Below are 15,426 nucleotides of genomic sequence, written 5' to 3'. Positions count from 1 at the left end.
CTGACTGTTTTAGAAGTACTATAAGGTTATATCTGGGGAGAGCCTAACCACTCAACATAGATTGATGATCTTGGATATGTGTCTCCTTAACAAGAATCGTAAGATAAAGGAACCTATTTGTTCTAAGATAAGGTGGTGAATCTTAAAAGGAAAACATTGATAAGCTACGAGAAAGTCGTTTGAGGTGGCATGGTCATATTCAATGCAGGCCTTAGAATGCTCCAATCCAAAAGAGTTATTGGATTCAGATTGAAGGATCTAAAAAAGGAAGGGGCAGACATAAAATAACCCTAGGAGAAGTGGTGAGGAAAGATATAATTAAATAGCTTAGGCCTCGTTTCATGTATGACTTAAAATAGAACTGATTAGATAGCAAGGATCTATGTAGCCAACCCCATTTAGTTGGGATAATGCTATATTGTTGTATTAGTTGTATGGGCACTCAAGTAATTCTCTATTTTCACATCCTCCTCTGGACTCTGGAGCTAGTTGTTTAATTCTCGTCCAAACAGAATAATACAATTATTCTACCCGAAGGCGGTTTTTTCCTAGAGATTTGAAAGAAATTGTGAGTTTCAACTCTAACAAATTATTCGCCAATAATTTAGTTGAATCCGAATTATATAAATACTTTGGCTTTATTTATTAAATTTTAAAAAGTAATATATAGATACAAAATAAAAAATAAATCTCCCACTAATGAGAAAAATAAACATTTTATTTAAGAAGAATCTCCCACTTTAAGAGAGATTGGTTAGGTACTTGATAACCCACCTAAGTTCATTTGTAAGTTGGTGACCAACACTATTTATAAAGGTTGCCTCTCTTCTATTATTTGATGCCTATCCAATCTGAGACTAAATTATCATAACCACACTAATTTATAAGGGTTACATCCCTTCTATTGTTTCATGTTTATCCGAGGTTAGGGCTAAACTATTTTGTTATAAATTAAACAACCTATGCTCCATTCTAGTAATAATTGCCCACCAAAAGACTAGTGAAGTAGCATTCTTTTAGCCAATCTATTATAATATGGATATGTCTTTTTTTTTTTCCTTTTAAAAATAAAAAATAAAATTAAGTCCATGGAACCCTCTCCTAACACAACAAAACAAGCTTTAAATGTAACTCTATGTAAGCTATTAGATCATCTAACTCTTTTTAACTAAGCAAAGAGTTGGGGCAATCTGCAGAGGTTTTGGCGAGAGTAAAGTTGACTATTAAGATATCATCTAATTGCTTATTGGATGGTGAATTAATCAAAGGAGATATAGTATTTGAACAACCACACAAGCAGACAAACAAAAATGTGATAGGAATTAGATCCACTACACATCATCTACTAAATTTACATTCCTAATAACATAGACGTGAAATAAGAGTACAATATTTTACCCCCAAAAAATATATATATATAAGAGTACAATAAATATTGAGGGAAAATTTCACCGACCCCTCCTATAAGTATATCAAATATCACGGACACTTCACATATTGTCAAAATATCCCTACTATGGGAGTTTGTAATAAACAACATTGCAATTGTCATTAAAAAAATTCCACGGTTAGATGTGCATGACCAGATGCAGTGAATGCACCAACAAAATACCAACTCACATGAGTAGTCAGATAAACAGAGCAGTGAATGCATCAACAAAATTGCATGATCACATTGCATTTTGTGAATGCATCAACAGAATGCCAACTCACAGTACAAAAAATGACTTACATATGAAGACACAGAAAAAAGACTAAGATGAACAGAGCAGTCGACACTTTTCGCAGTTCCCACCACTCAATGACTGCTGCAACCGGACACGAAGAAGAAGAAGAGGAATAGAGCAGTTGACGCTGCAACCGCTCGTCTGCCTATGCAGTCTACAATCACTCCCATTGCAATTAATGGCCATCGCTCAGTCTGAATTTTTTTTTGGCATATTAGGATTTTGGGAAGGAAGATGGAAGAAGGGGGGAATCTATTCACCAACTATTTAGGTTAGTCATTAATGGGTATTTAAGGGTAAAATGGATATTTCATATCCATTCTCAATGCCACATCATCAATTAACGTTGGACGACTAACGATGAGTTAGTTTAACAGGATTTTGAGACTACAGGGGTAGTATACCCATCATCCAATTTTTTGAAGCCTTGAGTCGATTTCTATTAAACACAAAGTACAAGGGGGTATATGCATCATTTTTCCGAAGTTTTTAAGTTAAGGATCCGCTCTACCTGGGGCCTAGGAGAGGGCATCTCCGCATCTCCTCGGCGAATCAATCAACGGGGATGTTTTCTTTCACCACTTGTTCTTCACTCGACCAATCATCCTTTTCCCACGAGACTAAACAATACTTACCAGAAACGAAAACATATATTGCATTTGAAACCAGATTTTATATCACAAGTTGACAACTCAATAAGAAGAAGAAGAAGAAGAAGAGGAAGACGACGACTATAGAACAACCTCTGCTTCTCTACATTGTGGTTGATCGTTTTCCAAATTCTTTGAATTACTATTCAGTTCCGAACTAATTCCTTACTATAGTGTTAGAGGAACAAAGAAATCCGTTCCCGAAGGTTAGAGGTCGAGAATTATTAGGGGACTGCCAAGTGCCGATCCCCTGTTAGTAATCATGGCGCTGAAGGGAGGGAAGAGGATGGGTAGTGACAACAAGAATTACGAGATTTTGGGGGTCTCTCGTGAGGAGTTTGAGAAGGATCCTATTCCATCTGGACGCGAAGATGGGAATGAATCTTTTTGTTCAAAGGAAGGGAAGGGTAAAAGACTGTGGAAGAAGGTGAAATATCAGCTAGTTGAATACCATTCGTTGCCCGCGTATTTGAGAGACAATGAGTTCATTCTCGGTCATTACCGATCGGAGTGGCCGCTTAAGCAGATCTTTCTTAGCATCTTCTCCATCCACAACGAAACTTTAAATGTCTGGACGTAAGGTTTCTTGGCCAAAATTGCTTTCTTTTCCAAGCCCTCACAACTCTTCTCCCCCCCCCCCCCCCTAATTTTTTTCCCCCTTATTTTCCTTTTGTCACTTATCTCCTCTCTGATCTGGGTTGGGTTGCAAACTGATATTTATATTGGATTCTTTGTTGTTTGATGGACATATCTTTGCTTGTCGGCTGTGTTTCCTCATATTGGGAAGTTGGTTCTTTGAGTGATGAGTCCCAAATAATATCTTTTTTTTTTTTTTCTAAGTGTATGTGCCTCTATTTGAAACCTTTTTTGTGTTAAATGGATTAAGGACAATAAAATTAGGAGTTCTTGTCGCTTCTCACAATTCATGGATAGTTGTTTATGTACCTGCTGAGATTGACTTATGGTTCCCTCGAGCATGAGCCATCTTTATTGTTGAAAATTTTCTTATTAACCAAGACACTGTTTTGATGTTTTGGATTTCCATTCACTACAGCAATAAAAGATATATTTTAAAATCAAATTCAAAATGGCCAGATAGCTAAAGGCCCATCTCTATGTTCTGAACTGAAGTCTTTATTTATTTCTTAAGATGGCTCGGAGAGCTGAATTTCAATTTGCTCTACTAAGTCTTTTATGGTAACTAGGAGTCTCCACTCAGGCTAAGAGGACCAATCTTTTCTTAGATGAAAAAGAGTTTTAGAGCTCATGTTAGACATTTGGGTAATTTTAAGTGTTTTATTTGTGAACCATGTTAAGGATAAGGATCCGTTGGTATTTCAAATATTCAATTTTATTTGAATTAGTCAACACTTATCTAAAACTAGCTGTTGTAACTAATTGGGTTTATCCCATTGTAACAGATACGAATGTAACAACACTTTGAATTCAAGTTTATAAATATCATCACTACCCAACAAAGTGGGCAAGGTGAGATTCATTCCAATTCAAACTCTCTATCTCTCACATGGTATCAGTCGACCTTATCGATTCCTGGTAATCTGTTGCCTTCTTCAACGACTCTATCTTAGCATTCATCTACTGCAGCAACTGTTCTTCCTCAACAATGTCTTCTTCTTCCTCAACACCTGCGTTTCAGCATCATTTAACCTTGAAACTTACCTGTGATAATTTTCTTCTGTGGAAAACACAATTGTTTCCTCTTCTTCGATGCCAAGACTTAATGGGTTACATCGATGGCACAATTAAATGCCCACCCATGCATCATACTACTGCTGAATCTACTGAAGAAATTCCAAATCCTGCTTACTCTGATTGGATTCGGAAAGATCAGCTGGTACTCAGCTGGATAATTTCATCACTCTCACCAGAAGTATTGCCATATGTCGTCGGGCTCGACACATCTGCAGAAGTCTGGAGTGCTCTCCAATCTGCGATCGGATCTCTCTCACATACCAGTGTTCTCCAACTCCATATGCAGCTGCAAAACCTCACCAAAGGTGATAAGTCTGCTTCTGCTTTCTTCGCGAAGTCAAATATGTATCCGATCAACTTGCTGCAGCCAATCGTCCTCTCTCCAATGAGGAATTAAATGCTATTGTCTTCAAAAACATTGGACCTGATTTTAGCGATATTGTCGCTGCTCTTTCTACAAAGACTGAACCTCTCACTTTTCATGATCTTCATCGATTACTCTTGAGTCATGAACTACGGTTGAAGAGTGCTCAGGTACCCATTGAAGCAAATCTTACTCATGTACCACCACCCACTGCTGCCACAACATCAGCACTCACTTCAAATGCTTCCCCTACAAACTCTAGCATTACTAATTATTCCAACCGAGCACAAGGACAGCGGCAAAGAAATAGAAGAGATCGCTGCCAGATCTGCAGCAAGTTCAACCATATTGCTAGCAAATGTTATTTCCGCTACACCAATCCACCTCCAACAAATCCATCACCATCTGCTAATATGGCTGGCATATTACCTACTCCTCCGTCCATGAGCGATTGGTTCCCAGACACAGCAGCAACCCATCATGTCACACCGGATATCAGTAACCTGCAAATCTCTGCACCATATAATGGTAATGATTCCTTGCGCGTAGGTAATGGGGTTGGATTAAACATTAGCAATATTGGCTCTTCTCATATCCGTTCTCCATCTAATAATTTATTTCATTTCACCAACATACTCCATGTCCCTAAAATCACCAAAAACTTACTTTACATTCATCATTTCACAAAGGATAATAAGCTGTTTCTTTGAATTTCACCCTTTTCATTTCATTGTGAAGGACCAGGTGACAAAACGCCTGCTTCAAGGATCTCTTAAGGACAGGTTGTATCAATTGCCGAGCTTCAAGCCTCCATCACCTTCAGCCAACACCGCCCACTCGATGTTCAAAATTCTGCCAATGCGTGGCATGCTAGGTTGGGACATCCTCAACCACGCACAGTACATGCATTGATTCATTCTCAAGTCTTACCTTGTTCTTCCAATAAAATAAATAAATGTGCATCTTGTTTTCTTGGCAAATCCCATAAAGCATCATTACCATCGTCACTTGGTAGCATTAGTTCGCACCACTTGATTTAATTTTTAGCGATGTATGGGGTCCAGCTCCGGTTCCTCGATCAATGGTTTTCAATATTTTGTTCTTTTCATTGATGATTTCTCCAAATTTACTTGGTATTATCCACTTCAAAATCGTTCTCTTGTTCCTTCTATTTTTCAACAATTTAAGCGAATGGTGGAGAAACAATTTTCAAGACCAATAAAACAATTCCAATCAGATTGGGGTGGGGAATTTCAAAAATTGAATACCTTTCTTAACAAATGTGGTATTATTCATAGAGTTGCATGTCCTCACACGCATGAGCAAAATGGGGCTGCGGAGCGTAAATTAGACATGTGGTAGACACGGGTTTAACACTTCTTGCTCATGCTTCCATCCCACTAAAATATTGGTCGTTTGCTTTTGAAACTGCAATTTATCTCATAAATCGTTTACCCACTGTTCTTCACAAAAATAAATCTCCTATACAAGTCTTGTATAATCTTACACCCAACTATTCTTTCTTCAAAATTTTTGGTTGTCTTGTCTATCCTCTCTTGCGCCCTATAATTCTCATAAGTTCTCTCTCCGCTCTACTTTGTGTGTTTTTATGGGATACGACCCTCTGCATCATGGCTACGAGATGTTTGGATCTAAAAACAAACCGCATGTACATTGCTCGCCATGCTCGGTTTATTGAGGATCACTTTCCTTTTGCCACTCATATTCAAAGCACACAACCACATTCACTCCCACCTCAACCATGGTTATCAATATCCACCTTTGATACACGTCCGTTACAGAGTCCAAGAACAGCAGGCACTTCATCTGGTATGACTTCACATACTACACCTTCATCATCTCCACTCTCCCCGCCTACCTACAATTATTCACCGATTATTGCCAATGCGATGTGATCCCTACCCCATCTACTAACGAACGAGGATCAAATGCTATGAATAATGTTGCGGGGGTTATTGCAGATCCACAACCTTCCTTGCCTCCTAATTCAATATCTTCACAAGCCCGAGTCATTTACTTGCGGCGCCTCTCACAAGGACTCACCCGATGCAACTAAGATCCAATCCAAGGCCATCAACACGTTATCCTTTGCCATCTGCCCACTTATGAAGGGCCCATTGAGGTTGAACCTACTTGTTTCACGAGAGGCTAACAAACATGATAAGTGGCGGACAGCTATGGAAATGGAGTTCAATGCCTTGTTAAAAAATGGAACTTGGAGTTTAGTTCCACCACAGTCCCATCGAAATGTAATTGGCTCTAAGTGGGTGTTTCGAATAAAAAGAAAAGCGGATGGTACGATTGAGCGCTACAAGGCCCGATTAGTGGCCAAAGGCTACAACCACGGGAAAGGTATCGATTACGAGAGACATTTAGTCCCGTGGTAAAGCCTACTACAGTTGGTGTGTTATCCTTGGCGGCAGAAACAACCGGGAGATGCGCCAATTGGATGTAAGTAATGTGCTTTCTTACATGGAACACTCAAGGAGGAAGTTTATATGAAACAGCCTCAAGGATTTATTGATCCCACTAAACCACAGTATCTATGCCGGTTACATAAGGCGTTGTATGGTTTGAAGCAAGCGCCAAGGGCTTGGTTTCAAAGATTGAGTGCCTATCTACTTACTTTGGGGTTTGAAGGATCCAAAACCGACACCTCATTATTTATTCTTAAGCAGGCCTCTCATTATGTTTATATGTTGGTGTACGTAGATGACATAGTCATCACTGGCTCTAATCCCACACTACTCCATCATACCATTACTTCTCTACAGCAGGAGTTTGCCATTCGTGATTTGGGAAAATTGCATTATTTCCTTGGCGTGGATGTGCTTCAATGTTCTAAAGGTATTGTGCTCTCTCAACAAAAATATATTACGAGATCTTCTCAAAAAGTGGCATGGATGGTGTCAAACCAGTCCATACACCTATGGCTATCAATACCCGATTATCACAAGCTCAAGGAAGCCATTGGTTGATGCAACAACATATCGTAGTACGGTGGGAGCCCTCCAGATGCCACATTAACAAGGCCGGACATATCATATTACGTTAACAAAGTATGCCAATATCTCCAAACCCCAACGATGAACATTGGCAAGCAGTCAACGCATACTACGGTATCTTAAAGAAACCGTTTCACATGGCCTTCTTCTCACCACTCTACATCTCCCACCCTCAATGCCTTTAGCGATCTTGATTGGGCTGGATGCCCGATGACGAGACGGTCTACAGTGGGTTTGCAATATTTCTTGGCAACAACCTAATATCATGGTGCTCGTAAACAAAATACAATCGCTCGATCTTCAACGAATCTGAATATAGGCGCTTGCAATGCTCTGTGCGAGCTGGTCTGGATTAAATCTCTCTTACAAGAACTTGGTGTGCCACAAGCAAAGCCTCCGGTACTTTGGTGTGATAACTTAGGAGCTACTTATCTCACGGTGAATCCATTGTTCCATGCACGCACCAAACACATAGAGGTGGATTTTCACTTCGTTCGTCACTTGGTTGCATGCAAGGCTTGCTTGAAGTCAAATTCATCTCCACTCGCGATCAGCTAGCGGATATTTTCACCAAATCCTTATCACGTTCTGCTTTGAAATGATTCGTAACAAGTTGAAGATCGTTCGAGACCAACTTCCACTTGAGGGGGATGTTAAGGATAAGGATCCGTTGGTATTTCAAATATTCAATTTTATTTGAATTAGTCAACACTTATCTAAAACTAGCTGTTGTAACTAATTGGGTTTATCCCATTGTAACAGATACGAATGTAACAATACTTTGAATTCAAGTTTATAAATATCATCACTACCCAACAAAGTGGGCAAGGTGAGATTCATTCCAATTCAAACTCTCTATCTCTCACAAACCAATGAGTGTGTTAAAGTTGCTATTCTAGGGGAAGCTAGTTCTTTACCCCATGTATGATGGTCTTTTCCATGTCCTCTGTGGAAAGGAGTGAATTCTTTCTCCCAGAACAACCATTTAGGGAGGCCTAAAGTAATGAATCCTTCAATGGTCATTGTTCTGGTAAATCTTTTGGTGCATAAATAATCTTACCATTTTGAATAAGAAGCTACATCCCTCCCAAGATCTTTAGCAAAACCCCTTGACAGTTCTATGACTTGGCTTCCAGGTATCGATCCCACTGTTTGGTCAAAAAGTCCCATAACCCCCACCCCCTCTACATTACATTTTTTGTAATGTTGAAGAAAAGCTGATTTTTGTAGCTAATCTCATGATACACATTCTGCAGTCCGTCAGTCACAACAGGATCCTCTGATCACATTTCTCAAGCCTTGCATCAGTGTGGACCAGTTGAAATATTGAGCATCTTCGCCTGAACCATATACAGGTGAATCTGCCCCCTAGAAGTTAGCATGACCATGCATCCATACCTACTATGGTTGATATCTACCTAACATCTGCTGGCCAGTGCTTATCTATTTTTGCTGTTTTTCTTGAACATCTTGGCCATGGATATTAACTTTTCCTCCCCCTTCTCATGAAGCACTGATTTGAATAATTGTTGAACCTAGGAGAAGACCTTTATGAAGAGCTCAAGGGAGAAGGAATGCTTTAGTTTCAAACCATACATGTAGGATATCAAATTGCATGGTCATGCCGATTGTGTTCTAATTCATACTTTATGAGTATGCTGTTGAGTGTTAAGAATTCATTCCTCATAGTTTGTTCTTGTGGTTATCATTGGTGGTCAAGATCTGTACTACAGTACTCATTTCCTAATTTGGTTTTAATCTTTTGTTGCTTTTGTGTACTGCAACAAAGTGAAGAATAAGAACCATACTGTAGAAAGTTGTGTTTTGGTGCACCTTTATGTCGGGTTCTGTTGCTCTTGCTTTTGTCGTGTTCTCCTATCCAGTGATGAAATGCTTTGATAGGTTCAATTTTGATTCTCTCTGTGATATTTGTGTTAAAAGTTTCTAGACTTCTCATGTATGACATGTTCAATATTTGGTGCATAGTAGATTGGCCTTATTTTGGCTCCGGAAAGTCTCTCTACTAAGTGTTTTAACTTCCTGTTTCAGGCACTTGATTGGGTTCTTTCTTTTCCTTGCTCTGACCATTTATACGGCAATGAAGGTTCCAAAGGTCGTGGATCTTCACTCTCTTCAACATTTTCCTGATGTGCTGAAGAAGGCTGATCTTCACAAGATCCACTCTGAACTCCTGACATGTATTCCATCCATACCCAACATGGCAGATTTGCATAGACTGCGGGATGAGTTGAAGTCCTCCTTATCTTCAATGGATTTACTTCCATCACCTTCGGGTTGGCACATTGTGGAACTTCTTAGTAACTGCTTGCCTGAGCGATTCTCCAATGGCAACCACACCGATGTTTGTGTTCTGGTAATATCATTTTTCTTAGCTTTGTCTGCTTCATGTTAGTTCTTTTTTATGTTTAGTTATTACTATTATTCTTGAAATAAATAAGGCAAGAGAAAAAAGGGAATTTATTCTACTTAATCAATACAATAAGATGGATGTTCCTTGTAGTTAGTCCTCCCTTTCGGTTTTGTTTGGAATTTAAAATTTTAAATGGACAGTGACAAATCTAAGGGTTAATTCCTTCAAAAGGTTTGTGATACCATTATGCCAGAGAGTAGAATTTAATTGCCGTGGATCTAAAATCCACACCTACTGGACAATAAGAGGAAAACTTGGTTGGCTTTTATATCTTTTACACATTTTCTCCTTAACTCAGTTTTGCCAAACTGCTGAAATGGTTATAAAGATATACCTGTCACCATTTAAGTTAGATTAGCAAATCCACATTGTCCACCATGAATCTGCACAGCTAGTAAAAGAAACTTTAGGCTTGAAAAGAACATTCAATTGATACTAAGTGTCTGATCTGTATTAAACACAATAATAGGATTTGCTATTCACAAAACCAAACTATAGCTGCCACCCTGCCGAGGAGCTCCAGTAATTAACTTAATTACGAAGCCCTTCATCATACCCTCTGATTCATTAATGACAAAATAGCTACCGTGACTGAATTCAACTTGAAAAGTTAGATTATCTCCTATATTTTTAACTTCATTGAAAACCTTCTGTAGTGGAAATAATACTAATACGAACCCTACAACTTGACATGAAAATCACTCTGATTGGGTTACACATGTTAACACCACCAAAAAAGAGAGTTAATTACCTGCTGGAGTTTCTGGAAAGAGTAGAACTGACCTTTTTTTTCTTTTCACACATACACGCACAGAGTAGTCAGGGTGTTAGACACCAACGCATGTCCTTGTTCTAAAGATCCTCGTGAAATTTTTTTCTCTTTTTTGTTTTTAATGAGCCATTTTCCTCTTTTGTTAGTCATCAATTTCTGCAGGTTTTATATATATATGGGTTGGTAGGCTTTATTCTTTTGGTAATGCATCAGCCTCACTCCTTTTTCTTTCCCCTATCAAATTAACGTTTTGGATGAGTTATGTTGGATTATCAATCACTATTTTAGGAGTTAGTAGTAAATCACATGTTACTAGCTGGATTCAAGGGTTCAGTTGGGCCGAACTAGAAAAAGATAAATGCAAATGTAACCAGAAGACCATTTTTTTTGGGGGAGGGGGTGTTCTAGTTTATCTGGAAAAGAAGTTTGGTGAAAAATAAAATTGCGATCTATATGTGATAACTTCCACTCATGGCAAATGATGCAAGTGGGTCACAAGAACCAAATTTAGCCAGCGATTGATGAGCCCTTGCACGGAATTACAATACGAATAAGGACTGACCAGGGAGTGTCAGATGAGATATGAACAGAACAGTAACAGAGAAAATCTGGAAAATTGGGAATTCAGAATTTTGGGCTTTGGGAGAAACCCTATGATTTTCATACCCTAGTTCAGATGGTTGAGTGGACTTAGAGGGCTGATGAATCCTTTGGTTCCAATTCGACTGATTTCTCAGCCATAATGAAGGTGTAATTGGATGAATGAGTTTTATGGTCAGATTTCTAGTTGTAGAACAGCATATGTAAGGGTAACAGAAAGAAATGATTAAAAATCCTAACAATTAATAGTTTGAAAGTTTTGATTATTTATAAATTCCTGTGCAGAAATACACACTGAAGCTTAGGAGAAAACAAGAAATTTCAATTCAAATTGATAGCAGAAAAGGAGTAGAAACAGGATGTGATGAATTAAATTAGAGAAAATCAAGAATTCAGTAAAGGATATAGCCAGACCAAGCCAGAGGGGGGGGGGGGTTTACTTCTGACCTGTTAGAATAGCTGCTATACAGAGCCTCCTGCCTTTACACTCTGCTGCTCTAACCATATATGAGATAGAAGAGGATTGAAGAAACAAAAAGAACTATGGGACTTGAAGAACAACAAAGAACAGAGAAGAATAAGAGGAATCAATAGGAAGAGAGAAGAGATCAGAGAAATTAATTCCAGCCACTGCTGGTATTTCCTAAGTTGCCAATACCACTTAGAAAAAAGAAATATTCAATCAACTACACGGATTGTGGGGTACATTCATTATCAATTCCCCAGAATTTGTGGCTTACAAAACTATTTTTATTGTTCTTCCTTGTGTGTCATGTTATTTCTAGCATATTAAACATTTCCCAGAAATGATTCTATAATATGTCGTCTTTTTTGGAGGTTTAAACATTGAAGTACGGTGTTCTCCTTGTCAAACTGCCCCTACTTCGAAGCATTAGAGATTTGGTTCTTCTTGAACCTGGACGCATTTGTCCAGTCTGTCAACTTTTACAAGCTTTATATTTTCTTCCTTTTATTAAAGTTGTATGAAAACATGAAGTTCTGATAGTGGCATTTTTCAGTTAGTCACCTTGAATAATTGGTGCTATCATTTCCTACTATGTTTTGACCTATTCCCCCCCCCCCCCCCTTGCATCTCCTCGTATGACAAGCATGAATTCAGAGGCTAGTATATTCTTTTGGGTTCAAAAAATCTTTGAGGAAGTAATTTACCTTGGAAACCAAAAACTTTTTAGGTTATAGTGGTAGTGTAATGCATCAGTCTTCAGTAGTAGCTTCAATTTTGAGCAACACTAAGAATGTAAGATATTTCATGAGATTTCACTTCTTATCTGTATATGATTTTCATTATATGGGGCATCCTAATATATTAATTTTCTCAGTGTTACTTCTTTTTTATGCATATCATGGGACTTACTAATTCATACTAAACATGAGCAGAGTTGCCCACAAGAGAAAGCTACTGTTACATTGCTGATTATGATGCCATTGCTTTGATACTGGAATCATAGCAATAATGTGTTTGTTGTTCATGTTTTGGTTGAATGCAGCATGGCATGAAAGAGGATATGGCAAATATAATAGCACCCTTGATGGTGCGGCCGATAACACGGTGGCCTTTCTTTGCCTTCTTGGGTGGGGCCATGTTCTGTCTCTTAGCCAGCAGTACATGCCACCTTCTGTCTTGCCATTCCAAGCGCCTATCTTACATCATGCTCAGGCTTGACTACGCTGGCATTGCTGCCCTCATCTCAACCTCCTTTTATCCGCCTGTCTACTACGCTTTCATGTGCAAACCCTTCTTCTGCAACCTTTACTTGGGATGCATAACCATCCTTGGAATTGCGACAATCATAGTTTCTCTCCTCCCGTTTTTTCAGAAGCCTGAATTCCGAAACATTCGAACATCCCTCTTCTTTGGGATGGGAATGTCAGGGGTGGCACCCATACTGCACAAGCTAATCTTGTTTGGAAACCAACCTGAGGCTCTCCACACAACAGGGTATGAGATACTGATGGGGATTTTCTATGGGATTGGAGCCTTGGTCTACGTTACAAGGATCCCCGAGAGGTGGAAACCCGGGAAGTTTGATATTGCGGGACACAGCCACCAGGTTTTTCATGTGTTGGTCGTGGCAGGGGCTTACACACACTACCGTGCGAGTTTGGTGTACCTCAGGTGGCGAGAACAAAAAGGGTGTTAAGACTTGAGAGAGTCAGTCAGTCAATGTGAGTGTCACTAGCCGTCCTTTCCTGGCCTCTTAGAACTCTGATTTCCATTTCCATATACGAGCAGGCAGGCAGGCAGGCAGGCAGAAGGGGGATGGGTTCAATGATCTATTGTTATTATTATGCATCTAAATAATATAGTTGGGGGAATAAGCAGGCATGCAGTTGGTTTCTTTTGTGGCGAGTGATTTTTTTGTAAACCATGAGAAGGAAGGACACTCACACTCCCCCAGCACGATATAATATTATTTAAAATTGAAATCCAGACTTGGTTTTCATTTTGTTAAATAACTAGCTAGAATTGCTTTGGTCTTTTTGTTAAACCAGAGACCTACAGTGTTACATTTGGTAAACCAACAAATTGGAGGGCAAAGTTTTCCTTCACCAAGCTGTGAAGAACCACATGGTCATCCATGGCTGTCAATAATTGCCCCTTATTTACGAATGGTTGATAATACATTTATGGTTGTACAATACCTTCTCAACATTGATTGAAGGTCCTAGTCGAAGGAAAATCCCTGACCATGCTTGAAGGAAAAATGGGTCCTAAATGAGAGATCTCCTTCACGTTTCAATAACAATGGTTGGAGCTCCTAGCTACTATCTGCAGAAACTATAATCAAGTTCCTTTTGTTGGACAAATGTTAGGTTAAATCATGTGATATCAGGGATTTATATCGTCTACGGTTCCCTGATCGGTGTGGTTCCTAGTGCCTCTCACAAGAGGGGGGTGGGACCCACTCAGGGCACCTGACCGAACATTCTTCCCAGGTGGGGTCCACCCTCCTCTTGTGAGAGGCACTAGGGAACCGCACCGATCAGAGAACCGTACATGATAAACATTCGTGATATCAGGGTTTGAGGTATCGGTATCATATTGACCTTATTCATATCGATATTGTTCGACTCCAATACCGATAATGGATTAATGGTATAGTATAATGGGCAGAGCGTACAATGGTCAAAATAATATTGATATTGATATTTTTGAGAGCAAAAATGTCCAATATGGATCGATAGGTATTGGTATCGTTCAAAACAAAGCGATACCCTATCCGATATCTCTTGTGCGACAGTGAGTCTTAGGGGTGGAGCTCCCTGCTAAATGCGGGAGCCTTGTGCATTGGTTACAACCTTTTTTTTTTTTTCATCCACAGTTCACTTTGGAATTTATGGATTGCATATCTTGTGGTGTTTTTTGGAAGGGTGATAAGTCGTCTTACTATTGGCATGCACCCTTGATGGTCCAAGTAACTTGACATGTGTTGCATCAAGAAACCATCAAGGGAGGTCTTCCAGCGAGTTTGCCAGCATAGATGAACAGAGTAAGCACAAGAGAGCCAGTCTTCATCGGCAAGGGATTCTCAGATGCTTAAGTCAGATCTCTCTAGCAACAACTTAGATAACAACAGTCAAGAGGAGTCTATTAAGTTTCTATCTGGGTATATATAGCATAGACCGTTTATGGAGTTGATCGTGAAGAGTCCTGCTAATTGAGTCTTCCATCCATGGTAGGAGAGTCAATCATAAAGTCCCTTTTGGGAGAGTCACTCTTGATTAGTGGGAATTGTGAGTATTCCTTATTGGAGTATGGTGTAACTGTCAACGGCTTATCAAGCGGGGGATTAGTCAATCATCATGTGGTGGATTATGCCGTTATATAATCAAACTCCTAGCTAGAGCATGGTTGAGTATGACCCAATGGATTTTTATTTATCAGACTGTCCCAAATCATGATGACGGAGCATGATATCATTGGGTGAGTATATTTAGGTATATCATTAACCAAGCAATTCAACTTTAAGATTAAGATCTACATCTACTAATCCACAAAATTTCAACCTTGTAATGAATTCATTCTTTTAACGATTTAAATGATTTGACTCTAAATACTGAAGCAAAAGGGAGCTCAAGATTCCCAACTTTCAACTTTAAGAAGGGAAAATCTCAAAATTA

The 15,426-nt window shown here is 39.1% G+C and overlaps 1 protein-coding gene across 1 annotated transcript; it reads left to right on the top strand.

The window, feature by feature from the left end:
- Positions 1 to 2,647: 2,647 nt before the first annotated feature.
- LOC122662607 (heptahelical transmembrane protein 4-like) lies at positions 2,648 to 13,474 on the top strand. The gene is made up of 3 exons (XM_043858285.1): positions 2,648 to 2,953; positions 9,530 to 9,854; positions 12,792 to 13,474. Exons 1-3 carry the CDS (start codon positions 2,664 to 2,666, stop codon positions 13,443 to 13,445), a joined length of 1,269 nt encoding a protein of 422 aa, XP_043714220.1. The 5' UTR covers positions 2,648 to 2,663; the 3' UTR covers positions 13,446 to 13,474.
- Positions 13,475 to 15,426: the final 1,952 nt, after the last annotated feature.

Source organism: Telopea speciosissima, chromosome 5 (assembly GCF_018873765.1).
Source record: "Telopea speciosissima isolate NSW1024214 ecotype Mountain lineage chromosome 5, Tspe_v1, whole genome shotgun sequence".
NCBI lineage: Eukaryota > Viridiplantae > Streptophyta > Magnoliopsida > Proteales > Proteaceae > Telopea > Telopea speciosissima.
The sequence above is the reverse complement of the archived record's forward strand: the minus strand, read 5'-3'. Positions and strand labels throughout refer to the sequence as shown.